Source organism: Carassius gibelio, chromosome B13, assembly GCF_023724105.1.
Source record: "Carassius gibelio isolate Cgi1373 ecotype wild population from Czech Republic chromosome B13, carGib1.2-hapl.c, whole genome shotgun sequence".
In the NCBI taxonomy this organism is placed as follows: Eukaryota; Metazoa; Chordata; class Actinopteri; order Cypriniformes; family Cyprinidae; genus Carassius; species Carassius gibelio.
This window is the reverse complement of record NC_068408.1, coordinates 4920880-4947490: the sequence shown is the minus strand read 5'-3', so window position 1 is coordinate 4947490 and position 26611 is coordinate 4920880. Positions and strand designations below refer to the sequence as shown.

The 26611-nt window shown below is 36.5% G+C and overlaps 2 protein-coding genes across 5 annotated transcripts; both read right to left on the bottom strand.

Moving 5' to 3' along the window:
• Positions 1-1111: 1111 nt before the first annotated feature.
• On the bottom strand, positions 1112-9775 carry LOC127970646 (BTB/POZ domain-containing protein 9). 4 transcript variants are annotated; one of them, XM_052573311.1, is made up of 11 exons: positions 9576-9775; positions 8798-9009; positions 7432-7795; positions 6017-6284; positions 4907-5129; positions 4122-4241; positions 3768-3877; positions 3501-3690; positions 2523-2630; positions 2340-2418; positions 1112-1516 (listed from the first exon to the last, which is right to left on the bottom strand). In XM_052573311.1, the coding sequence occupies exons 2-11, from the start codon at positions 8980-8982 to the stop codon at positions 1358-1360; spliced, it is 1806 nt and encodes a 601-aa protein (XP_052429271.1). In that variant the 5' UTR covers positions 8983-9009; positions 9576-9775; the 3' UTR covers positions 1112-1357. The 4 variants fall into 4 exon arrangements, with proteins under 4 accessions (XP_052429271.1, XP_052429273.1, XP_052429272.1 ...); XM_052573313.1 differs by having other exon boundaries at positions 8798-9001; XM_052573312.1 differs by having other exon boundaries at positions 8798-9001; positions 9582-9775.
• A 1632-nt stretch (positions 9776-11407) lies between these two features.
• LOC127969634 (lactoylglutathione lyase-like) lies at positions 11408-15397 on the bottom strand. The gene is made up of 6 exons (XM_052571680.1): positions 15229-15397; positions 14342-14424; positions 13951-14091; positions 12953-13020; positions 12127-12216; positions 11408-11835 (listed from the first exon to the last, which is right to left on the bottom strand). The coding sequence occupies exons 1-6, from the start codon at positions 15382-15384 to the stop codon at positions 11744-11746; spliced, it is 630 nt and encodes a 209-aa protein (XP_052427640.1). The 5' UTR covers positions 15385-15397; the 3' UTR covers positions 11408-11743.
• Positions 15398-26611: the final 11214 nt, after the last annotated feature.

Genomic DNA, 26611 nt, shown 5'->3' with positions numbered 1-26611 from the left:
ATAATAATCTGAAAAAAAAAATCATTTTTATGTTTTCTATCGTATTTTATAACGTACGTCAGGCTTTTACGTCGTAAACCACCGCAAAATTGTGCAATTTGGTGTCATTGTAGTTATTTACATTGGCAATAGTTAATCAAATTCTGATCGTTTGTAAATTAATTCTATTTTATAACAGCTAATATATATTGATCTGAATCTAAATATGATCTGAATAAATTGTCTAGATCTGTTTCATTGTCTGTGTTTCTCTCCATCACCTGACAATAAATCAGCCCCAATTCTAAATAGCATTATAAAAAAAACTTATGATATTCATTTGTGAGCATCCATTTGTGAGAACAAGTGATTCTTATTTGCACGTCCTGATTTTGCCAAGTCCGATGTGTTCCTAGGTCAACATATTTTGTTGACCCTGGAACAACATTTTACTCCAAAAATATATTCTTAACCATATCCCTACACCTAAACCTAACCTTAACCATGAGTAATCCCTAAAATCAGAGGAAATGATAGATGAATGACACTGATGTACAAGCACCAAACACTGATTTTAAGCATAAACGTCACAAAATCTATAAACTGGTTCTTCAAATCTGATTGGTTAATCACAATGTTGTTCCAGGGTCAACAACGATGTTATCCCAGGAACATGTCTCACTTGGTAAAATCAGGTTAGGCTTCTTATTTGGTGGGTTCGAACCCAAGTCAAGCAAAGGATAAAAAAACAAAACAATGAAAAAAAGGAAAGAGAAAACACTCATATCTTTTGTTGTCCAATCAAACTAAATTAGTTTCGATGCAAACTTTAATTTGGCATAAGATGATTTGATGCAAAAAAAAATAAAATAAGCATGAAAAAACTATTCAAAAGTAAAAGTAAATGCATCCCATTTCTCTTGTTAACCACAATATTTTATGTGTTAAAATTATTGGCGGCATTAAATCCAAGAGAGACGTTTAGAAACTAAACATTTCAAATAAAACTAAAAACCATATAAATCACGCTTATGTTGTTATGTGGTATTGTTCAGCTAGAATGATTTCAATTTTCCTATTCCACCTACTAAACAATGGTTAGTTCTAATAAATAAGACTGTATTGCAAAAAGTTTAGGTCTGTAATACTTTTATTATTATGGTTGTTATAGTTATCTGAACATCATAAAACAAGTGCATGTGACAGTCATTATTCTATTCACCATCATGTTATACATTCAGCTCAAGTATTGTCTCATAAATATAAAGTTCCTTCTTTAGCAGCACATAACCTTGAGAACATCCTTTTAAGCTGAGCATCTCAAGTGTGTCTTGTCATACTTAGTGAAAGTGAGCAGCATGGAGAAATCATCCATAGCTTATGTGTGTGGAGATGTGGAGGGTTTTTGGGACATCAGGCCCTGTGAATCTGAGTTCTGGGAGCTGCATTCTGGTTTGGGCTGATCTGGTCCAGGGCTTCCTTCTTTAACAACCATATCCGCCTGTGCGGGGCACTCAAAGTGAACGCAGTGGAAAACCTAGTGGAGACAGCATGAGGAAAAACTGCATTAGGGCTTCAGAGTTTCATCCAAAAATTTGAGTTTGATAAATATTGCATTCAATGCAACATTATAGGAACAGTTCACAAAAGAAAAAAAATTAGCTGAAAATTCACTCACCCTCAGGTCATCCAAGATGCAGATGAAATTGTTTTTGCATCTGAACAGATTTGGCTAAATATTATATCACTTGCTTACCTCTGCATTGAATGGGTACCGACAAATAATACACATCAATCCAGTCCATCCGTTAATGTCTTGTGAAGTGAAAAGCTTCACAAAAAGCTTGTTTTTAAGAAACATCAATAAAAGATTTTGACTTAATATGTTAATATTGCTTTCACATCTGAATCAGGAGAGATATATGCACAGATCAAGCACTGTTTACAAGCGAAAACAGTCAGAAGAAAAAAATATGTTGGTGGATTTTGATGTAAGAGGATAACCTGTTCAAAACACTTTAAGGATATATTTGATTCTTACAAACATGCAGCTTTTCACTTCACAAGACATTAATTAAGGGACTACAGTCATGTGGGTTACTCGTGGATTATTGTGATGTTTTTATCAGCCATGTAGACTCATTCTGACGGCACCCATTCACTGATCTTTTGGTGGGCAAGTGATGTAAATGCTATATTTCTTCAAATCTGTTCCCATTAAAAAACAAACTTATTTACATTTTGCATGGCATGAGAATCAATTTTCATCAAGTTTTAATTTTTGGATAAACTTCTCCTTTAACCTGAAGCTGGATAGAGTCACAGAACATCATGTGAGAGTGTTCAGAGAGATCACTCACCTCATTGGCGGTGTTGTGAGTTCCTACAATACGAATAAAGGATGCAGGCTGTCTGTCAAACGTCAGAGTCTGCCACGACCTGTAAGAATTACATGTGAGAACCAACTCACAATTATATGTAAACACTGGGGAGAGAAAACAGTAATGACAAATAATGAGATAATAAAGACACCCTTTACTGACCTGCATGCCACCTTAGTGCGGTCCACGACTCTCACCCAATGTTGCTGGTTTGTGGACAACTCCACATAATAACTATAGCTCCTCTCATCACAGTCCCATAACAGCAACCTATAAACACACACAGTCAGTATGTTTGTGATTGTACAGTGATTGAAAAGCATATTGAGGGTAAATCCAACTTGAAGGCATGTTTTGGGTTCTGAAACATGGGTATAACAGAAAACCATTCCTTTGTACAATAGTCAGGATGTGTAGAAACTGTTGTACAGGTTTGATTTTGATTTAAAGCTAATTGTAAAGTTTAAATTGTTTGCTTACTTTTCTAGATGTTGTATAAATCATTATTTTAGAAGTAGGACTGTAATTTTAGTCTCTAGCCTTGTGTTAACATATCTTGTGGCTATGTTTTTGGCTACACTTCTGAAATATTGTGGTTTATTAAAACTCGCCCTGTTTTCTTCCATTTTCTTCCACTTTAAGTGCTTTTGTCTCCACTGTTATTAGATTTGAGATGTGTGGCAGAGAAGGTTTTTGAAAACAACTGATTCAAAATTTCAGTTTGTTTCATGCCTTACTGTTCATGTAAGTCATATGGCCTACTTTTATGAGACTTTTAAAGGGATACTCCACCCCAAAATTAAAACTTTGTCATAAATCATTAACGCCATGTTGTTCCAAACCCATAAAAGCTTTGTTTGTCTTGATATTTTGGATGAAAACCGGGAGGCTTGTGACTGTCTCATTGACTGCCAAGTAATTTAAACTGTTAAGGTCAAGAAAAGCATACTCAGAATAGTCCATCTGCCATCAGTGGTTCAATAATAACGTTATGAATCGATTACAATTCTTTTTGAAAGCAAAGAAAACAAAAAATAAAAACTAAAGGAGACAAATTGTTGAATTAAGTCATTATTTTTCTTTTCTTTGCATACAAAATGTATGCAAAAAAAAAAAATGGATGACGGTGAGCTCTCGTACCGCATTGAGCCCAGCATGTATGGCTGAGCGAGCTGGATAACTATGGCTCCAGATCCCAGCTGGTGGCAGGTGTATCCCGAGTCCCAGTCATAGTGGCTGGTGTCCCCGTTCAGCAGGGCGTTTCTGCAGCGACTCACACCCTCTGTCACACTCGCACAAGCCTGCACAGTCGCGACGTTCTCTGTGGGAACTGCAGGGAGACATGGGATGAGTTTCAGGAGCCGAGCTAATATGTGTAACTTCCCGAAACTAGGTAAACTACATTACCCAGTATGCCTTTCTCCAACGTTAAAGGTCGCTGTGTGTACATGCACTCCAGAGCCACCAAGTGAAACACTTTGTTGACAGTGTTATGTGTCCCCACAACACGAATAAACCTGCATTGACAAAAAGGAAAACAGAAATGTTAACAAACACAGACATCAGTTACCAATATAACATCTTACAACACAGTAAGTCATTTCGGTTCTCTTCAGAGGATATATGTTTGAATTTGTCTTTTTTGCCTTACTTTAAATTTAATGTAATTGATGGAAGTAGTATGACAAAATAATGATTTTAAAAAAATAATGATTTTCAAAGATGAACAAAGCCCAGTTGGTTTTGTGTAACAGGTTCTACCTGCAGACGCGTGCTGGGAAATAAAGATGCTGCCAGGAGCGGCAAAGGAACTTGGAGTGATCCACCACACGCACCCAGTCCAGCTCATCCATAGACACTTCGATATAGTACGAGTATGACCTACGGATAAGAAAAACCACATATAACAACCTTTTTTCCCATTCATTGATTTATTTATGGCGACCCACCACAATATCAACACTGACCACCACAAATACATTTTCCAAAATGCCTTGACTTAGTTGAATAAACATGAGCTCTGCACCTTTCAAAAGTCAAAACCTAAGCGCTGCTTTGTTTACGGTCGTTACCAGGGAAACTATTATATTTCTGCCAGTCCTAAAGCGCCTCCTGCTGGCAGAGAATGAATTTGGATTTTAAATAAGCCCTTTGCTGTTTAATAATATCCTATATGTCCCTTGAGGAAAGTGCCGCCACACATAGAGTGTAAATCTGTGAGAAACACTGAACAATATAACAAACATGTAACAAAAATTTAGTAAGGATACTGTATATATTTAAAATGAGCCACAAGATGTTATGCTAAGTTTAACATTAGATCTCGTGTCTCGTATCCAAAGCAATCATATCTCATATAGCTACTTTTATGGTTCATATGGTTTTTGGGCAAATGGAGCTCATCAGCATCTATTCTCATTCCCTTTAATTATATGAAAAACAAAAGCACGGAGAATCTATTTTGGGGTTTAGAATGACACAAGGGTGAAAAATGTTGACAAAACTATCATTTTTGTGAAGGAACTAACCCGTTGTCGTTGCATTACCTGCTGTCCTTGTCCCACAGCAGCAGACGTAGGTGGTTGATGATGGAGGGTTGACCCAAGCGGACCTGGATGCCAGAGGCTCGTCCCTCTTCTTCTATGGGGTGTCTTGAGAAGCCGTGGTCCAAATCATAGTTCTGCGTGTCTCCATCCAGCAGAGCAGACTTCATCTCACCCTTCACCACCACAGCACCGTGTTTCATAGTGGCAATGTTCTCCTCTGGGACTACAAGAAACAGAGCACAGCAGTGGAAACATTTTATCACACCAAAACAGATGAAGCAGTTTCAGTTTCTTCTACCTCGGGGTATGACTCAGCTCAAACATGTTCGGCTCTATTAGAGCGCCTGCCACCTCAAGTATCAAAACACACAACTTTAGTTTCTTTCCCATACATTAGAATGTGTCCTGTTTAACTTTATTTTTTTTTCCAAGCAAAAATAAGTAAATAAAATAATATCACACATTTTTAGCACGATTTACAGAAGGCACCCACTAAAATTTCATTCTGTGTAGCAATAGTTCATATAGCAAAAAAAAATCAATCTTGTCAAGCACATTTAGAACCAGAATCATTATATGTCATTAAAAGACTCGACACAGTTACAATTCTCACTATTAACTATGATTTTTGCCTCAATAAACTCCTAATTTGTTGCAAATATTGAGACAGCTGTTAAATTTAGGTATGGGGGATCTAAAATACGGTCATATAGAATAGAGCATTAAAATGTACTAATAAACAGCCAATATGCTTCTAATATGCAAGCTTGTTAACAGTGAGAATTGGTCCTTAAAGTACTACTTACAGTTTTGTATAGCCACTTTTTCTTTCATATATTTTAATAAGCACAGGTCAGAATGAGCATATGATCATTTTTTCATTAATGTGTCTTTTACGGAACAATAGAACATTATTTCACCCATATTTCGACATTTTATTTTCACAAATATTATTTGAAACAATAGAGCAGACATTGTACTTGCATTTAATGTGGTTTCTGCGTCTATAAAATCATTTTTGTAATTTTATTTGATGCGGACACCACCCTGGGATGTCTCGTTTTTGCCCCATGTATCTACAGACTGATAAGCAGAGGGAAGTAAACGCACTGAGCATGCCGCGGTAGTTAAGGTCCATGTCTCTGCTCTCCGAGCGGGTCTGTATGGCATCGAGCAGGTCGTCTGGGCTGAGGAGGCCCGAGGGACGAACCACATTCAGCATTTCAGAGAGGGTCATCAGGGGCAGACGCACTGCTGACATCACTTCCTTCGCTTCTGGGCCGTCGCCGTTGTGGTGACACCAGCGACAGAGGGCCTGAAATATCTCCCTTTCACTTGCAGCAAAGGAATCTCTCTTCACAATGGTCAACAGGGCAAACTGCAGAGAGGAAACGAGGAAACAGACATATTATGCATTTATCTTAACTAGACGAAAAAGTTAATCAAGACAAACTTTGAAGTTGGCTTGAGAAAGCCGATCCTGAATGTTTGAAGCAGTTGCAAAAGCTTGAAATTTTTAAGTTAAATAATTAGATGTTGATACCATGTTGTTAACATCTCTTAAATGTGATTAGCATGTTGTTAGCATGTTTCTAGCATTATTACCATGTTGCTACTACATTGATGGCATGTTCTAGCATGTTACTAACATGTTGTAAACATGATTAGCATGCAGCAAGTATATTGTTAACACGTTTTTAATATGATTAGTATGTTGCTGAGGTATTTCTAGCATGGTTAACATGTTCATAACATGTTGTTTACATGATAAGCATGTTGCTGGCATGTTTTCAGCATGATTCGCATGTTGCCAGGATGGTTCTAGCATGATTAGCATATTTCTTACATGGTTAACATGTTTATAGCATGTTTCAACATGATTAACATTTTGCTGGAATTTTTTAAGCATGATAAGCATATGTTGCTTACATGTTTTTAGCATGATTAACATGTTTAACATGAACAATGTGCTGAAAGCATATTTCTAATATGTTTAGCATGTTGTTAGCATGATAAGCATGTTGCTAACATGTAAGTACATTTCTAGTCTGCTTTAACATGTTGTCCTAAACACAGAAATTTCTTATTTTATAAGTTTTGATGCCCTCGATAAAAGTCCGTTTAACAGAAATAGTAAGCAAGACATAGCAACTTGAGTCAACCCAGCTGAAGTTCTGAAACTCTAGAAGGAAATACATGTTAAATGTAATCTCAAAAGAAGAAGAATCTTATATAGTCTAAATCAGTAAGTTGGCTTTCTTAAGCCAACGTAATTATTATGTTTTAAAATTAGCATATTGGTAACGTTATTTTAAGGTGTCCTTTTTACAGTGTAATTATACATTTAAGTATTGGGTAACATTTATTAACTACATCTACTATATGGTTAGAGTTAGGATTAGTGTTTGGCTTAGAGTTACTTGCATGTTATTATGCATATTGTTATTATAATAGTAAGTGCATAAAACATATGTACCAAGGACACCTTAAAATAAAATGTTACCGTAAAATTTTCTGTCACTCACCTTTGAAAGCGTGAGAAAGCCATCTGACTTCAACACTTCAGTGGCGTTCCGGTCCATGTAGGCCATGCAGGCCTCGGCCAGCCCATTCAGACAGTACAGACTAGCCACATCAAACACCAGACAGACGTTTCGCTGGCTCAATAAAGTGCGGAGGAACTCGCATATGGAGCCCTCTAGTGGCTGGAGGTCATAGCGGTGAGCCAGCCCCAGGAAATCTAACAGAGTCTCTTCTCTGGCTTCACTCAGCGTGGCACGGCCCGTGTACAGGTATCGCAACAACATGGAAAAAGCCTCAGCACGTGTTTCCTCCAACCGAACTTCTGCCTGGTCCCGGGACTCTTTCAGCCCTCCATACAGCAGAGCCCTGAAGAGTCCAAACAAAAGACAAAGAGGAAAAAAAAGATATTAACATTCTACAAAACGGGTATCTCTCTGCAACACTGAATCTGTCATTGAACCAAATTGACTCAAAATGTGTCTCCCAATAATATGTCAAACTAAATGATTAAGAACAGCTGATGTAAATTTTATAATACAAACAAAGATCTTGTCATCTTTTTTCTTTTGTGATTTTGTGTAGAAAACATAAAAACATGTTGTTGTTTTTTAGATAATCATATCCTACTTCAGTCAGTATATGAATTAACAATTAAAAATACTTCTAAGGCATTTATTAATCTAATTTCATTTAAACATCTATTAATAAACTAATAAAGCTGTACAAGTTTTATTTAATGGACTTGAAATCATATGATGAGGCCGGACTGGATTGTGGGTGGGGGGAGTGCATGTACAGTTCTCTCTCCACCTTCAATACCACGACTTAAGTGCCCTTGAGCAAGGCATCGAACCCCCAACTGCTCCCCGGGCGCCGCAGCATAAATGGCTGCCCACTGCTCCGGGTGTGTGCTCACAGTGTGTGTGCATTTCGGATGGGTTAAATGCAGAGCACAAATTCTGAGTATGGGTCACCATACTTGGCTGAATGTCACTTCACTCACTTTTCACTCACTTTTTTTTTTAACAGTTATATTAATATTAATTAACAGATATGAATAAAACTGCTATACTTAGTTAATAATTTAATGGAATTGCATCATAAAGTGTTACAAAAATCTATTAGTTTAGCTTCAGATGACCCAATGCAATTTATTAACAAATGACTGCATGACTTTTGTCACATTATTTCTCTGAATGTTTAAAATCATACAAAAAAAATTTGATCAAAAAAAAGAAAGACATGCATCCTATTTCTTAGAATGACCTAGCTTCATTACGGTACAAAAAAATGGATTCTGTTCCTATCATAAGTGATTTAATTCAAGAAAACGCCCCAATAGACATGTAACATCTCTCAAATAATAACCTGAAATACTGGCAGCGTGCCGCTAGAATGACTCTGTGTGCAGGAAAGCGCTTCTCCTCCACCACGAAGGTGACATCGCTGTACTCTTCTCCGGGAACTAAAGCCCCGAGCTGCTCTGACAGGAGATGAAGGTGATCGATCTCAGACGCGGAGCTCATCGGTCGCAGAGGATGACTGTCACTCATGATCACTGCTGGAGAACACCTTCACACCTCAATCAGAAAGAACAAAAAAACCTTTCAATTATTCAGTGAACACTGTACAAAGAAAAGGAGTATTCCTGCTGGACAGGACATTTATGTTCGTCTATCATATGTTTTAGTATATTAGTTCTTCCCCCTTGTCTGTCACTTTCCATACTGCTAGTGTTCATCTTTTGTAAAATCTAAACATAAGCCTAAATGTTAATTGGTTCGTCTTGTTTTAAAACCTTCAATCATGGTAAATACAATTTAAAATGCAATTAAATCATCAAAATTTAAAATCAAATGTATATACATTCTGTTGCGACAAACGGTTATCAATAAGAAAAATACATAAATGAATTGAGCATAACATAGAAAACGTTACGTAATATAACACAGGAACATTCAGAAACAAAATTTTATTATATGTCCTGACACTAACACGTTTATACACTAAATAAATACTCATAAATTAACATTGATACGTTAGAATTAAAAATTAAAAATAAATAAAAAGGTGATGGTACCGTTGTGAAAACTGACTCATAACGAGAATATGTCTGACTCTTCAGCTGTAAGCTAAAAACACTCACCGACACCGATACAGATTCAGATTCAATCCGTCTCCGGCTAAAGCAGACCGAGAAGGTAACACTCTTGATTCCAGTGAATAGATGTCAAATATGTATCTCACATTAAATAAAATAGGTTATAAACACATTTGTTAGGAGCTATTAATCCTTCTGTTCCGCCCGCAGAAACCCCTACCGGATGTTTTTAAGATGTCCTCCCTGCGTTGCGTGTTAATATTGCAGCGCCCCTAGTGGACGGAAGATGAATAGTATCTACTGCCTCCGGCGCGATTGAGTGCTGAGGAAGATTATTTTATCCGACCTGGATTTCAGGAGCTTTTGGAGGTTTAGTACAAGTATACTGTGATATTTATGTGGTATTTAGGCCTTCATCAAGTTTAAACGAAAACAAAAATAAGTTTCAGTTAATGTAAAATTGTTTATTTATCTATTAATTGCATGATGAATTAGTACCTGAAGTACAATTGGACTACTCTTACACTCACAAAGATACTATAAGAGGTCTTTTACAGATTCTCAAATAAGTAAAAGTTAAAATATGCATTAAGCAAAAATACAATATTATTGTATTAACTCATACCAATATTAAGAAGCTAAATTTCAGCTCACTCTTTCTTTTTTGCTTTAAAATGCAGAAGGCTAAAAAATGTGAATTATCTTCTGTGCTTTATGACTTCTAGCAATTAACAATTAACAGTTATATTTATATGAATTAACTTCAAAAGAGTAATACTGCAAAACATATGTATTGGTTAGTTTTAGTTATCATTAGTTAATAATTTAATGGAATTGCAATGTAAAGTGTTACCAAAATCTAATAGTTTAGCTTCAGATGACCCAATGCAATTTATTAACAAATGATTAACAAACATTATTAAAATATGCATTGAGCAAAAATACAATATTAAGCTAACTCAAACCAATATTAACAAGGTAAATTTCAGCTCACTTTCTTTTTGTAATAAAATGCAGAAGGTTCAAAAATTTGAATTCTCTTCTGTGCTTTACGACTTCTAGCAGACAGACACTAAAATACTGTAGATTTATAATAACTAAATGCATTCTTACAGCTTCTCAAAAGAGTTGAATGCGGATGTTACCAGCTTGCTTATCCTGACACAAATCACGACAGCAACTGGTTGGATTGCTGCCCAGCAAGATTCTTCATTTTGGCCAACCCTATTTTGTAGCCACGCTAAAGCTTTTGTTAACAGCCATCTCTGCATAAAGACACATTTTAATCCTGGTCAGCTGTTTGCTTAATCGTCCTTAAAAGGGTTAGTTAACCCAAAAATGAAAAATTAGCCCATAAATCCTTGGTGTGTATGACTTTCTTCTTTCAGATGAATCCAGTCAGAGTTAAACTGAAAATTGTCTTCAATATAACGCATCAAGGGAGGACTTTGTTCACTCACCTGAGCCATGTGAGACACTAATGGATGGGCGCTTTTATTTCACTTCTTTTGGACTGATGCAGTGCAACACCCACTGAGTGCCATGAAACAGCTTAAAAGATCAAAGACCATTTTTAATATAACTCCAGCTGGATTCGTCTGAAAGCAGAAAGTCACATACACCTAGGATGACTTCAGGGTGAGTAATTTCTGGGCTAATTGTCATATTAGGGTGAACTAACCCTTTAAACCTGGTGAAGTGTAAACCACGTGTTCAGACACGTTCAAACATGCAAAGTATGTTTGCAGCTGCATTTTACTTTTAATTTAACTCATACAAATCTAAGTGTCTTTTTAACAGGGTACATACCAATATTGCATCCTGAAACAAATTTACTACAGGCTTCTTTAAACAGTTAGAGGAAAGAGACACAAAAATACTTGCATTGCTTTATTTTAACGAATAAAGGAAGGGTTTTAATGTTAGAATGACTGCAAAAATTCAAAAAATATTTATTTTTGTATTATTATTGTAAACTTTTAGGGTTAGACTCTATGGAGGACTGCATTATTTCAAAAAGTAAATGTCAAATTATATGGTTATATTTTATTTTCAAATGACCAGATGTCTAACACACGTGTCAGAGATTTTCAGTCTTCAAAATGCACAGCTTTCCATGCTGTCCACAGAGCAATCCCCCTTTCTGATCACCCAACTGTCCTTGATTTTCACAACTAGTGTCTTCTGATTAGGTCAAAGCATAACAACAGTCTTTAAGAAGTGATGGACACCATGTTGTTAGGGCTGAGAATCTCAATCCAGTAACCATCAGGATCCTGAATAAAGGCCAGGCCCTTCATTTTACCTGCAAGTAATAAATAGATATAAAATAAAATCACCAGTAAGCATTCCTTTTTTTTTTTTTTTTTTTTTAAAGGTCTTTGTATTGCATGTATACAGAAAATGTGCATACCGTGCACAGTACATATGCTACAGTATATAATGCATAAATAGTAAGAGTAGTATGATAGTATGCTATTGAGAACACAGTCACATATAAACATCCAAAATTAGCAAATTCTGTGGCACTAAAATAGCAGGTGGAGAAATATTATGTATCTAAAATAATCACATAGGATGATATAAAAGAAATTACCATCATCAGGCTTTTTTACAAAGGTCACTCCATTCTCTTCAAACAGCTTGCAGGCAGCATAGACATCCGGTACAGCAATTCCAATATGCCCTATGATATATAATATATATATAACATATGATATATATATATTTTTTTATATTTTAGGTTAATAATGTTATTCATAGATATTACATTACACTTTTATCTAGAACTATATTTTCACTTATGTGCAATGATTTTGCTAGCAATATAAAATAATGCATGAAGAATTCATAATATAAAATAATGCAACACTGTGATTGTCCAAATTTATCTGACCATTGCCTTTCCTACTGACTAGTGTTTCACAATCCTTTCTTTGTTTTGCGAGCCACAAGTAAGGGAGTGTTAAGACAGCTTTATTTACATCTCTGATTTAACCTTCAGTAGCCAAAAAGGCACAGGAAATAAATGTGAATTTGAATAGTGTGTGCATAACGGATAAATGTTCACTTAAGTTTTTAGTGCAATAAAACCATTAGTTAAAATATATGTAAGAATATACTGCGATTTAGTACTGTAAACAAATACAGTGAATGATATACTGAAATGCTGAAATATAGATCAAGTATTCAGGACATTTAGTTTTTCTTATTATTTATATTTAAATGTTTGAATTCAATTGGTGTTTAGACAAAATTATGGTTTCTATGATTTCATAAAATCATCCTTTAAGCTACTTTAGTGCACAAAGATCAAAGGACATAAATATAAAGATATGTCTTAATGACATATAGTGTGTGTGTGTGCATATATAGTCCAGCCCGACTATGACAGACAGAAATAGTGTCATGCATATATTTACCAAAGCCTCTTGGGTCTGAGTTGCCGTTGTGGTAAGACTGGCTGTCATCAGTCTCTGAGCCCCAGTTACTGGTAAAAAAGATAAAACACTAATGAGAAATACAGAATGGCACATAAAAATGTCTTTTTCTTTTAACTTATGTACTTTAGATGTTCAAGATCTACTACATTGCCATAATTCATAACCTGGCATATATAATGGTAAGCTTGTATGGGTGAACATGTAAGAAACGGCTGATACTGATATCTAAAGACAAGAAAGGTTTTAATATGTACTGTCACGGGAGGAACACAAGACAGACACAATGGGCGTGGCGTCAGGCCTCGGAGAGGCTTTTATTAACACAAAATCAAATAAAAACAGGGGATAAAAGGTGGCCAAAGGGGGAAAGTGTCCAAAATAACAGGGAAACTGATGTCCTCGTCGTGCTGCAGGGTTTGTGTGGGTCGGGCAGAGTTCATGGAGGAAGGGTCCAGGTAAGGGGTGGAGTCCGGCGGCTGCACGCGCTCCACTCTTCGGTCCAGGGCGCGAGGAGCGGCGGCTTCCTCTAGCGGCCACATCACTCTCGTAGGCAGCGGCGTTGGAAGGGGATGGACGGCCCGGCATCCTGGCCCGTCGGCCGTGTAAACGGGTGCGGTTCCCATCCGGATCGCGGGTCCAGCAGCTCACATCTCTTGTGGCGCGGGAATCCCTCAACGCACCCTTCCTGGACCCACGAGGACACCACTGTGCATGCACGGGGAAGAGACCGGTCTCCCGAGGAGAGGCGCGTTGGGCTTTTAAACAGCGGCGGTGATGAGGATCCATTTCCTTCAGGTGTGCCCCATCACACGCCGCCAGCCCTGACTCGTCCCGCGCCCCTCCTCTCAAACACGCACTCCAGTCGGGAGCCTGGTGAAGGGCGGCAATTTAGGACGGGGTGCTGGTGACAATCAGGGAGGGGGCAGCTGACTCGTCACAGTTCCTTAAAGCACACACACACACACTCACAAACTTACTGTGTGAGCTCTATAGTGGCTCGACGGGAGAACGTCCAGGCTGTCCTCTCCTTCACATCTGCAGGGATCTCTTTCTTATCCTCATAACCCAGAAAATACAGGGTGAATCGCATGGAGGGGAAATCAAACTTCTGTAACAGCCTACAAAGAAATCCAATTCTTAATTGCAAAGATCAGCCAACTACTGTACGTGACTGATGAACCCATTCTGTGTATTTTAATAAATTAATTTAAAAATGTCTATTTATTATTTTGGAAAAAGTGAAGTAAAATCCATTAAACATTTCTATAACCATAGCACATTTTTATATTACAAAATTATTAGCCTAAAACTAAAGTAAATCATATCAAGACTGAATTCCCATTTTGAGTAGAGAAAAAGTTTTCTCACGTCATTCCCAAAATGCGTGTGTAGAAATCCAGGGATTTAACCGGATCCTTAACCCGCAGCATCGTCTGCTGCATCATGAAGTCCTACAGCAGTGGCACAAATAACTTTTGTTAAGAATAAAAGTGATAAGGTGATGAAAAATGATAAACTGCCATCCAAAGGCCTGAGACCATAATTGAGACATTTTGTAAAGATTTGCATTAAACATTTGAGTTACATTATTAAACATTATTACTTGAATCACAGTTATGCAATTTTCAAATTATTCAGAGATATCATTCTGTAATCTCTAGAAGCTCTGCCCTGAAATATGGATGTGCTGTTACAAATTATGATTATTAACAGCTCTCTGAAACAGATGTTATTTTACAGCATCTCGTTGGTTAAAATTGCACAAAAATAAGTTAAGATTATTTATGAAATGGCTTTTCCAAGAATGCACAAAAAGCGTTAATATTTTCTAATATCACCATTTCTCCATGTTTAAAAGTAGTTAGTGTTTATATAGTAATATTTATATGCAGGCACTGCTCTGTCTGTGACACTAAAAGAGCCACAGGTCAACATTTCATCTGTGTAAAATGTCAAAGTTCACTCTAGTAAATTGCATCAGAAAACAGAATCAAGTCTGTATTGATTTTCTTATCCTTGTGACTCAGCAATACAGCACTTACACATTATACAATCTCTACAAACTCAGCTGAGAAACTAACAGACCCAGAGATGCAGATAAATGACTGTAAAGTAACATCGATATCAAAGAGATGCTATGAATCGCAAAGTTTGCCTGCAGTAAAGTTATACAGGAGAAAAGGGAAATGAGCGACGAGCTTCGCGTTTGATTGACAGGTCTCGCCCTAGTTCTGGATTTAAGTAGAGCGTCTTACTTTAGTGATGGGGTTCCCCGCTTTACACGCGGCGGCAGCTGCTTCATTCGTCAGCCCTTGGTCGGACATTTTTAGGTGCGTTCCGGCTTGTTGGTCACTCGGCGGCTGACACTTTGGCGGAAAGACACCACAAAAGGGGGCGTGGTCAATGCGCATAGAGTCAGTGGTCTGACGCAACTCTGGGAGGGGCGATAAAAGAACTGAAATGTTGTAATTTCACTTTCATTCCTGCAGAGGGCGATAAAGTGTTTCTCAGTGATTGGGTGTCCACAAACGTGTTAAAGGAACAGTACACTTTCAGAATTAAAATTCTGCCATCATTTACACACTCCCCACTTCTTTCTTCTGTTGAACCTAAAAGAAGATATTTTGAAAAAAATGTTGGGATCCGAACAGCTGATGAGCACCACTGAGTTCCATAGTAGGAAAAAAATACTATGGAAGAATGGTGCTCATCAACTGTTTAGATCCCCAAAATGTTCAAAATATCTTCTTTTGTCTAGCCTAAACCATATTAACTCGCCCACATGACCTATAATAGTTCCTTGGGGCTGTTCTTTTTTGAGGCTCAGAGTGTGGATATATGAAAAGACCCACAGGAGGCCATTGAAAAAATAAAACAACTTTTTTTGGTTTCAGTACAAAGCAGTTAATGCAAACCTCTGTTATCAGTCTCTAAACAGCAATGTTGGAATTTATTTTAATCCTTAGACTTTGCTACTTGTTGGGGATTTCTATCTCCATCATAAATTCCTCCAGTATCAATCTTTCTGTTGATCAAGTCAAGTCACCTTTATTTATATAGCCCTTTTAACAATAGAGATTGTAACAAAGCAACTGAACAGCATTAAATAAGAACATAGTGTGTCAGTAAAGCAAAAAGGCAGTTCATCATTGAATTCAGCGATGTTATCATCCAGCTCAGCTCAGTTTAAATAGTATCTGTGAAATCAAGTTGACGAAATCACTGGAAATGAAGTGTCCCCAACTAAGCAAGCCAGAGGCGACAGCGGCAAGGAACCAAAACTCCATCGGTGACAGAATGGAGAAAAAACCCTTGGGAGAAACCAGGCTCAGTTGGGGGGCCAGTTCTCCTCTGACCAGACGAAACCAGCAGTTCAATTCCAGGCTGCAGCAAAGTCAGATTATGCAGAAGAATCATCTGTTTCCTGTGGTCTTGTCCTTTCTAGGTGCCAATACACCATGTGGTCAGTTTGAAGGTTTGGGGACATATCCTAATGACAATGACTAATTAATAATAATCAGAATAGGATCTATGACTTCTGGAAGCACCTCTTTTAGGAGCTCAGATGGAATAGGGTCTAACATACATTGGTTTAGATGATTTAAAAAGTTTATTCAATTCTTCCTCTCCTATGGTAGAAAATGAGTGGAACTGTTGCTCAGGAGATCTATAATGCTCTGTCTGATGCGATACTGTAGCTGACGGCTGAATGGTTACAATATTATCTCTAATAGTATTGATCTTGGAAGTAAAGTAGTTCATAAAGTCATTACTGCTGTGCTGTTGGGAAATGTCAACACCTGTTGATGCTTTATTTTTAATTGAATTAGCCACTGTATTGAATAAAGACCTGGGGTCATGTTTGTTTGTTTTTTCTAAAAGAGATGAAAATTAATCAGATCTTGCAGTTTTTAATGCGTTTCTATAGGATAGTGTACTTTCCCGCCAAGCAATACGAAATACCTCTAGTTTTGTTTTCCTCCAGCTGCGCTCCATTTTCCAAGCTGCTCTCTTTAGGGTGCGAGTGTGCTCAGTATACCAGATTCAGATTGTTTTCCTTAATCTTCCTTAAGTGTAAACAAACAACCGTATCTAAAATGCTAGAAAAGAGAAGAGTCCATAGTTTCTGTTACATCATCAAGTTGTTCTTAGTTTTTGGATATGTTAAGGAATTGAGATAAATCAGGAAGATTAGTTACAAAGCAGTCTTTTGTGGTAAAAGTAATGGTTCTACCATACTTGTATAAAAGAGTTGAATTTACAGTTCTAGCTATATGAAGTTTACATGAGACTAGATAATGATCTGTGATATCATCACTTGGCTGCATAATTTCAACACTGTCAGCATCAGTTCCATGTGACAGTATTAAATCTAAGGTATGATTTGAAAATGACATGAAAATCAGTAGGACCTGACATGTGTTGTCTAACCCCAAGTTAAATATGTCTATGAATGCTGATCCCAATGTATCTCTTTCATTATCAATATGCATACATAAAATCAGCAAATTCTTTAATAAAGTCTGTATGGTGCCCTGGTGGTATACAGTAGTCAGTACAAACATCACAGGGGATTTATCATTAACATTTGTTTCTCTGGATAATGTTATATGAAGCACCATTACTTCAAACAAGTTATTCCTGAAGCCCACCCTCTGAGAAAAATATTTGTATAAATTGAATCATCACATCCCCCCTTACCTTTTGGATGTGGTTCATGTTTATAACAGTAATCTTGGGGGTAGACTCATTTAAAATAATGTAATCATCAGGTTTTAGCCAGGTTTCTGTCAAACAAAGCACATCTAGATTATGATCAGTGATCATATTATTTACAAAAAGTGCTTTCGTAGTAAGAGACCTGATATTCAATAAGCCAAGCTTTATCATTTGTTTATCCATATTACATCTGTTTATTATTTGTTAAACATCAATTAAATTGTTAACTCTAAGATTATGTGCCATATTTCTAGAGAGAAGAGCGGCGCCACCCCAGAAGGGATGAAGACCATCTCTTTTCAACAGGTCAGGTCTGCCCCAAAAACTCGTCCAATTGTCTATGAAACCTGTTATTCTGTGGGCACCACTTACACATCCTGCAATTGAGTGATGACATTATACTCTGTATCTCATCACCACGGTAAGCAGTGAGGAGACCAGAGCATATCACAGTGTCTGACATCATTCTTGCAAGTTCATACACCTCTTTAAAGTTATTATTAGTGATCTCCGACTGGTGATCTTCCAGTCTCTGTAACTCATGCTTAATAAGATGGATTTCCTTGCTTTGTCACTATGCTGCTGACTTTATCCAGCATTCCTCCTCCTCTTCACTGTCTTCAGCTGCCTAATATCCACTTGAGGCCGCAAAACCCTCTCTTTGTACCCTGTTTGTGGTTGATTACAAAGCATGAAACTCATGAAAACAAACTTCCACAGCTGTTGTTTTTTCATCCTGTGTTAAAGTTAAAAATGGATGTGTTGCATTCAAGAATTGTACACTCATGCATTTTATAGACGTTTTATTTTATAGGAAAAATGTAGTAACCAAATGTAGAGCCTCTCGCCTCTTTGTTTAAACAGATGACTCTGGAGCCACGTGGAGCCGGGAAACTTCTTCCCACACTCACCGCAAACATAGTTATTCGGGTTCTTTCGTTTCTCGTCAGTGTGTACGGTACGGTGCATTTTCAGCCAGGCTGCACAACGGAAACCCCTCCCACACAGACTGCAGATTAACGGTGTCTCGCCCGTGTGTATTCGCACGTGACACGCCAGATGTGTGTTGCGACTGAACTCCTTGCCGCACAAGTTGCATCTGAATTTTTTTACAGGAGACTGATAAATTCTCCTGGTCAGTATTAGGCTCCCTTATTTTGATCACAGGCTTCATATGGATGCAATCAGGACACCAGGTTGACTTGAGAAGAAGAAGAAAAAACAGAATTATTAAATTGTAACTCAAAGATGCAAGAATATAAATAAAATAAAATGAGAAGAAAGGAACATAGTTTACAATAGCCTAACTGGAGACACAAAATGTTTTGTAGTAAAACCATGGTTAATTTTCGTAAGGGGTAGACATTGTTTACAAGCTTACAATGCTGAAACACTGGCTAAGCTATTGCAAAATACATATTTTAGTAAGTTTTGTTTCTTTCAAAATATCTTCTCATGTTAATTCCTGTTTATTTCGCGCTATAACTAAGAAAGCGGAAGAGATGGTGTTTACTGAGGCGGATACAGCGATCTCTCACAGCATATTAACTGTTGGCCTATAATAAACTGGCAACATTTAAAAGCTCATATTTTGTTACACGCATCAGCAGAAAACAGCATAGAATATCGATTACAGTATTGCTAACCAAGCCATACTTTCCGCTTTACATAGATTTAAATTTTAACTTCCATAGGCTACCAATATTGTTTGTTAACTTATTTGTACTTTAACGAACTCGTTTTGAAAATTCTGGTGAAAGCACTCACTGGCAATGTTGCTGTTCACAGGAATATTCTCTCCGAGACTGTGGCCAGTGTTGCCTCATCATTTTCCGGGAAGTTGCTAAAGGAAGGTCGATTTTTTTTTATTGCAGATTTTAGAACACAGAACATAAGGACAGGAAGGTCAATTTTTTGCTCTAATGGTGCGTTCAAGTCATCTCGTATAGATCGTATTTACGAGTTGAATGCACATGTCTGGGGAGCTCGCAGGGGCGGATCTACCGGGGTCATGGGGTGGCATAGGGAGCTCTAAAAGAAAGCTTTGCCACCCCTGCTGCCACCCCAGTTGGCAGCAACGAATTAAAGGTTATGGCCAATTTGAAAATTTACTGGCGCGAATCTTTCGTGATTCATGATAAATGAATCCCGCTCCGAACTCCCGAACTGATTCAAATGATTCCCGAACCCGCTCTGAACTCCCGAAATGATTGATTTGCGATCCCCAAACTGACTCAAATGATTCGCGAACCCACTCGGAGCTGACTCAAATGATTCAATGTCCCGCTCCGAACTCCCAAACTGAATCAAAGGATTCGCGATCCCCATAACTCACTCAAATGATTCGCGATCTCGCTACGAACTCCCGAACTGATTCCAATGATTCGCGATCCCCAAACTGACTCAAATGATTCGCGATCCCGCTCCGAACTCCCGAACTGATTCAAATGATTCGCGATCCCGCTCTGAACTCCCAAACTGACTAAAATAATTCGCGATCCCCATAACTGACTCAAATGATTCGCGATCCCGCTACGAACTCCCGAACTGATTCAAATGATTCGCGATCCACAAACTGACTCAAATGATTCGCGAACCCGCTCCGAACTCCCGAACTGACTCAAATGATTCGCGATCCCGCTCCGAACTCCCGAACTGACTCAAATGATTCGCAAACCCACTCCGAACTCTGACATTTTTCAGATATAAATGTAATTTGAAAAATAAATTAATAATTTTCGATTTTCAAATATTGCACCTGCAAACATAGTTACCCACTTTTAAAAAGCGTGAGGATACGTAACAACTTCATTTTGTGTCAGAACTTTCACACTTTCACTTCATAAATTCACCCAGTTTGTGTTTGAAAAGCGACAGGGATTGAATCGCGTAAATGGAACTTGCTTTATAAAGCAGAACGTCACGGAATTCGGCCATTTTTTAATGAATAAATCAAAAGTAGATCATTTAATCAAATCTCGATATGGACTAGTGTCTGCAATATTAAAGGTGTTCAGTACCGTCGCCCTACACGCAGAGTAGGGCACAAACTCCCAGAGGGGGTGTTCTGTCAATTAGGACAGGTGTTCAGTTGCTCAAAAAAAAAAAAAAACTTTCTCCATTATCCCATCCGCGCTCGCATCCGCTCATACCTCGTGTTTGCGGTTGAATGTTCATGATTGATGGATGAACATCTATGCCCGGGTAGAGTACATCAGCAATCCAGCGAAGATAAAAGAAAACAAAAAAAACAAAAAAAAAACAGACATAAAGTTGGCTTGACATTGGACGTTGGACGAAGTCTCAATTTAGGGACCGTCTCTAAAGTTACATGCGTAGCATCAGTAGCATTTGAAGAGAATGATTTATAGTCATAAAAACAACTGTAATTGTTCATGTAGGTGTCAGCTATAATGTACAATTGTATTAAATGTTTGATATTTATTAAAATTATCTGTAAAACATATGTAAATTATGCTACTCTTTCACATGGGCTCAAACGCAAATTTGAAGCTCAATAGCATTTGAGGAGAAAGACTTGCAGTCATAAAACAATTGTAATGTGTTCATTTAGTTGTCAGCTACAATGCACGCCTTATACATTTTTCATATATATTAAAATAAAGTATAAATCATTTAGGTAAAAACAAGGCCCTTTTATCACTTTCAGGCAAATTCCTGTTAATTTTTTTTTTTTCAGGTTCCCTTACGAAAATTACCCATGGTTTTAACAATAACACCACAAATCATTGTTCTTGTAGCCATGGTAACTGCAAATTAACCATGGTTTTGTTACTTCAAATAATAATTTACAAAGTATTAATATACCGTAATATTTTTTTTGTTGTTGTTGTTGTTGCTATAAAAACAGACCTAAGCCATCATTAGCCTTTAAATTACTTAAAATTCATTATATAAAAAAATAATGAGGCAATAATGATTGGTTAATAATAACACTGTTAAAATACATAATGTAGGCAAATACAAAATAAACAATTTATGTACATGTTATACAAATTCCATGTGATTGCTGCTGTTACATTTACAGGACAATCAAATCCTTGTTTAGGCTACTGACCAAACATTTAATTCAAATATTCACTAAATCTTTCATTTTTGGCCACCTTTTTCCTATAGATGACACAGGCTTTATAATTTATTCAACAAAAAACGTGCATATCACAAGCCGTACAAAAATAAACCATGGTTTTATCATAATAAAACTGCTTAATTTACTTTGAATGATTTCTCAATGCTTGAGACAATAAAATAAATTAGAGTTATAATAAAGTTATTGCCACATGGTAAATTTCGAGAGCTACAATTGTGATTGTGAAACACCTTATAGTAGGTGTTTTTTTCATCATCATATTTGAAGAAGGGGAAACAACAATACAATCCTGCTTATGGGCACACATTTGGCCAGCAGCGGCCCTGAAGGTGTTGTTATACACGTCTCTGGGAATGTGTGCTCTACCACACACACACACACACACACTGAAGCACGCATGGTGTTTTCAGCTCTTCACTATATTGATGCATGATGTATGCTACACATGTGCACGTCAGAGCGCTATGAGAGGATTTCACTATTTAATTTGATAAAACTATAATCATTCATTCGTATCGTATACACAGACTGACAGAAATGGCAATGTCTTTACGACAACCTGTCAAAATAAAATTTCGGTATAACTTGAAGAAATTCAAACTGAAATATAGTACTATTGCACAGTAGAGTATGCTATACTTCAAGTAGGCCTATTAGCTAATAATAATAGTTAAATAAAAAACACAGAAACTCTTTCTACAAATCACAAAAATAAAAGTTTGGTCTAACTCAGAGAAATTATGGGTAACACTTTCGAATAAGGTTCCATTAGGTAATGTTAGTTAATGTATTAATTAACATGGACAAACAATGAATAAAACATTTATTACTGTATTTATTCATCTTCGTTAATGTTAGTTAATGAAAATACAGTTATTCATTGTTAGTTCATGGTAATTCACAGTGCATTAACTAATGTTAACAAGCACAACTTTTGATTTAAATAATGCATTAGTAAATGTTTAAATTAACATGAACTAAGACTTATAAATGCTGTAGAAGGATTGTTCTTGCTTATTTCATGTTAACGAAAGTAGTTAACTAACATTAACTAATGGAACCTTATTCTAAAGTGTTACCGAACAAATGTAAGAAATTGCTTAGTAAAATATACTTAAAAAAAGATATACTAAAACATTATTTTAAAGGAATATCACACAAGTTTTCATAGATGTTTTAATTTAAGCTTGCCAAAACAATAACATAATCTTTTTCAGAAACAATTTCTAAAAGTACATTTGTATTTGTGCATATATAATGCTTATTTATTTATTATTATTGTCAGCTAATAAAACCTATGCTTCAGGGACCATATTCATATAACATCTAAGGCTAAATGTAGCTCTTGACTGGTTGAGTTAGATGGTGATTAACACTTAACAGTAGAAAATCAGTTGAGTCTCCCCATCTGTAAATGTCATTTCCTGTTAAAGTCTTGTGTTTCTTATAATAAATTGACATATTGATAACACTGAACCTTTTATAATGCTCTTAATTACATGTTGATGCATACTGTATGCATTAGTGAGTGTAATTGTCAGGCTTTTCTATTTACAGCACAGTAAGTTAATCGACGACACATAATATGATGGCATTATAATATAACAATGCAACTTGTAACAATAAAGTTGGCAGCAGCTTCTTAAATTAATTTAAAACATAAAAAAACGAGGTATACCTAATGCACATTTGTTCTTCATTTTCTATTACAAGAGTTTAAGAAAATAGCTGTATTTTTGTGTTTTTAATTAAGAGAAAGTACTTCGCCATCTTGCTCCGACCAAAGTGACTTGAACGCACATGCCGTGGTAAGCACGACTTTCCTCCATAGACAGTAAAAGAAACACAGCGACCCCATTGGAACTCAATTGAGACAAGTGAAGCCCATTTTTAGCGTTTTTTAGCACTTCCGTTTCTGACGCGCAGACTCAAACTAAGCTTAATGACGTCAGCAACCTGTCTGACAGATGTAAATCTTATAGTAGCTGTGCGAGCAAACTGCCATCGTTAATCTTGCAGAGACGGCGAGCTTGAGCGGGGAGTTCTTTGGCGTGAGTGAGCAGGAATAAGTATTCTGATTAATTATTTTGTATAGTATTTTAAAATGTAACGCCACTACGACATATTAAGTTAATTGCCTGTGAGCTTCTCCTCCTGTCTGTACGGTAATGCGACAGAGAGACGAGTGGTTATGATGCAATCGTTAGCCTATTTTTACAAAAACTGTTTCTACGGGGCCATAATGTAACATAGAAGGTAATGGAGCCCTTTATACATTGTCGTGTATCTTTAGAAATAAATCAGTCTTTAAACATCTCAGATGTAAAGTTATTCGCTCTCAAAGTGACGCCAAAATGAATGGAAGTCAATGAAAATGCTAACGCAAGTGAAGTTCTGCTACAAGATGGTGGCACCCGGCCGACTTCAACTTCCGGTCGACTTCCTTGCCGCCTGCACCATAAGTTGCTTAATGACGTTTTGATGTCACTGCGCGATGACGTAATCACGACGCAAAATTATCACTGCATCAAATCTCAGCAAAAATTATGTTATGTTAAATTTGATTTGTTCGTAAAATAATATTAATGCATAATATAATAATATAAATAACTATCTTTAAATACAATATTGAATTATTGAACAAACATTTTCGAACAAATAGTTATTTTATTTTTTTTAAATAGCTAGTAACCTAGTAAAACTACACATTCTGAACATTTATAGTTTTAAGCAGCGTAGTAGTTTGTTGGTATGCTACATTGTCTCTAAAAATAGTCTACTATATGAAGGATTTTTCTGCATTGATTTTTCACAGGTTTTTTTTTACCTGCCTTTTAAATTACACATTGTATTTTGTGTTTTCGGGTTATAGCGGATAATGGATAACGGATAAAGTCCTGGAAAATGACTACCTTTTTCATTTTTCTAGATCAACTAACTGATCACCAATCACAGGTACAAGCTACTGACAAGGTGTATGATAATAAGCGTGTTTCAAGTTTCAAGTTTAATTCATTTCTAAAGCACATTTAAAAACAACAGTAGCTGACCAAAGTGATGTACATATAAAATGTTTCAATTTAAAGCAGCCCAGATAGCACACATATGTCTGCGAGATATCTGTTAAAGATCTCTTAATCTGGAAAGCATCTACTGACAGACAGACGTCTTTCAGATGACAGTTTTACATACATTCTAAATCATAAACATCTTAAAGAAATCTAATAGATGTCTATTTGACATCTAAAAAGAAACGTCCTACAGAAATATTGCAGATGTGCAAACTCTCTAAAAAAATAAGTCTTGCAGATGTAAATCCAGACGCTAAACAGCCATCTCTGAGATATGTGCTATCAGGGAGTGCTTTGCAAACCGATCAGCGTTAGACATCATAGCACAGCGAGAGTGAAGTCATGCATAGCCAACTGCTATCTATCAGCTCTCACGGTACTTTGATGTCATCATACACTGATCGATCTGCGCAGAGCCACATCAAGTCGAACATATCTAATTATTATTGAACAATTGTGAATAGCAGTTAACTTATTTTATGTTGTGTACTGCCAGGCATCTTTGGTTTCCTCTTTTTGTCCAATTTAGATGGAAAATGTGTGTCTTTTTTTATCATTTCAGTAATTCAAAAGGTGCTAAAAGTTGCCAAATATATTTTTAAATAGCTAAATTTGTTGCTAGGTGCTTTTGGAAGGAAAAAGTTGCTTGGGTAATCTGAAAAGTTGCTAAATCTAGAAACAGAATTGCTAAATTGGAAACATTGTGCCAGAAACGATATTCTCCAACTACAGACACTTGATGTACTTCACTTCACTTCAAGATAGACAACCAGTGCTGCCCCCCTTGTTATGGAAAAGTTGCTTGAAGTGTTGCTCATCAAACCTTTGCAAAGATCTGAAAAAAAAAAGCAGGTTATGTGACATATCCAGGTATGTTTGAGGATAAGCAAGTCAGTTATTTCTATGTTTTCATGTAGTGTGTCAGTACGAAATATCAGTTTAAATTTCCAAACATGATTTTTTTTTTTTCATTAAATGCAATAATCCAGTTAGATTTTTGTTTGCACAAGGAGTCTTAAAACCATCTGATCTCACCATCATCCAGTCTGTCTGGAACAACATTGATGCAAAAAAAAAAACTTCAATCCAGATCAGACGTTGTGGTGGTATTTTAGCATGCAAACTTATTCAAAGAATATAGAAAATGAGAATACAACTCATAACTTGCAAACAGATTAAGTATTAAAATCAACTTAAAATATAGAAAATGCAAACCCAAAATTAATATAGTTTTAAAAGCAATCCATATATGGTGGACTTCGCCCATCTAAGATTAATACAAATGATTATAATATTCAAAAGTAATCAAACTGTTAAAATGTAATTAAAAATAATAACACAAAGTATAAGAATACTTGTATATCAAAAGTCAAAGTAATACAATTCAAAGTATTAGAATTCAAAGTATTTAAATAAAATCAAATTCAATCTAAGTTGAATAAACCTGTGAGAAGTTCAAAGTATTCAAGTGAGCCCAAGACAAAAGATAAAGTAAAGATGAGAAACCGAAGTTCAGTCAGGTAGAGACTGAGAAAGGAGGCTATCTGCACCTCTTTATGTAGTCCTTTCAAAACGAAGAGTCTTGTGATCGAAGCAGAAGTCATGTCTCAAATAAAATGTCTCCTATCTATCCAAAAATACCAGATCAGCTTTGAAGTCCAGTTTCACTTCCACATTTGGAAGGTCAGACTGTTCTATGGTTGCCAATATTTAGAATGTATGGCCTTAAAAGGGGTA

Bases quoted from the DNA above. Each gene is read 5' to 3' on its own strand.
- LOC127970646 (XM_052573311.1), bottom strand. From the start codon at position 8,982: ATGAGTGACAGTCATCCTCTGCGACCGATGAGCTCCGCGTCTGAGATC. The intron at 5,130-6,016 runs GTGCGTTTACTT...TGTTTCTTGTAG, and splicing joins TAACTACCGCGGCATGCTCA to TCCCAGAGGAGAACATTGCC. The intron at 2,631-3,500 runs GTACGAGAGCTC...GTGTGTTTATAG, and splicing joins TACATGCTGGGCTCAATGCG to GTTGCTGTTATGGGACTGTG.
- LOC127969634 (XM_052571680.1), bottom strand. From the start codon at position 15,384: ATGCGCATTGACCACGCCCCCTTTTGTGGTGTCTTTCCGCCAAAGTGT. The intron at 14,425-15,228 runs GTAAGACGCTCT...CCACTGCTGTAG, and splicing joins CGGGGAACCCCATCACTAAA to GACTTCATGATGCAGCAGAC. The intron at 12,217-12,952 runs GTAAATATATGC...TATATATCATAG, and splicing joins CTCAGACCCAAGAGGCTTTG to GGCATATTGGAATTGCTGTA.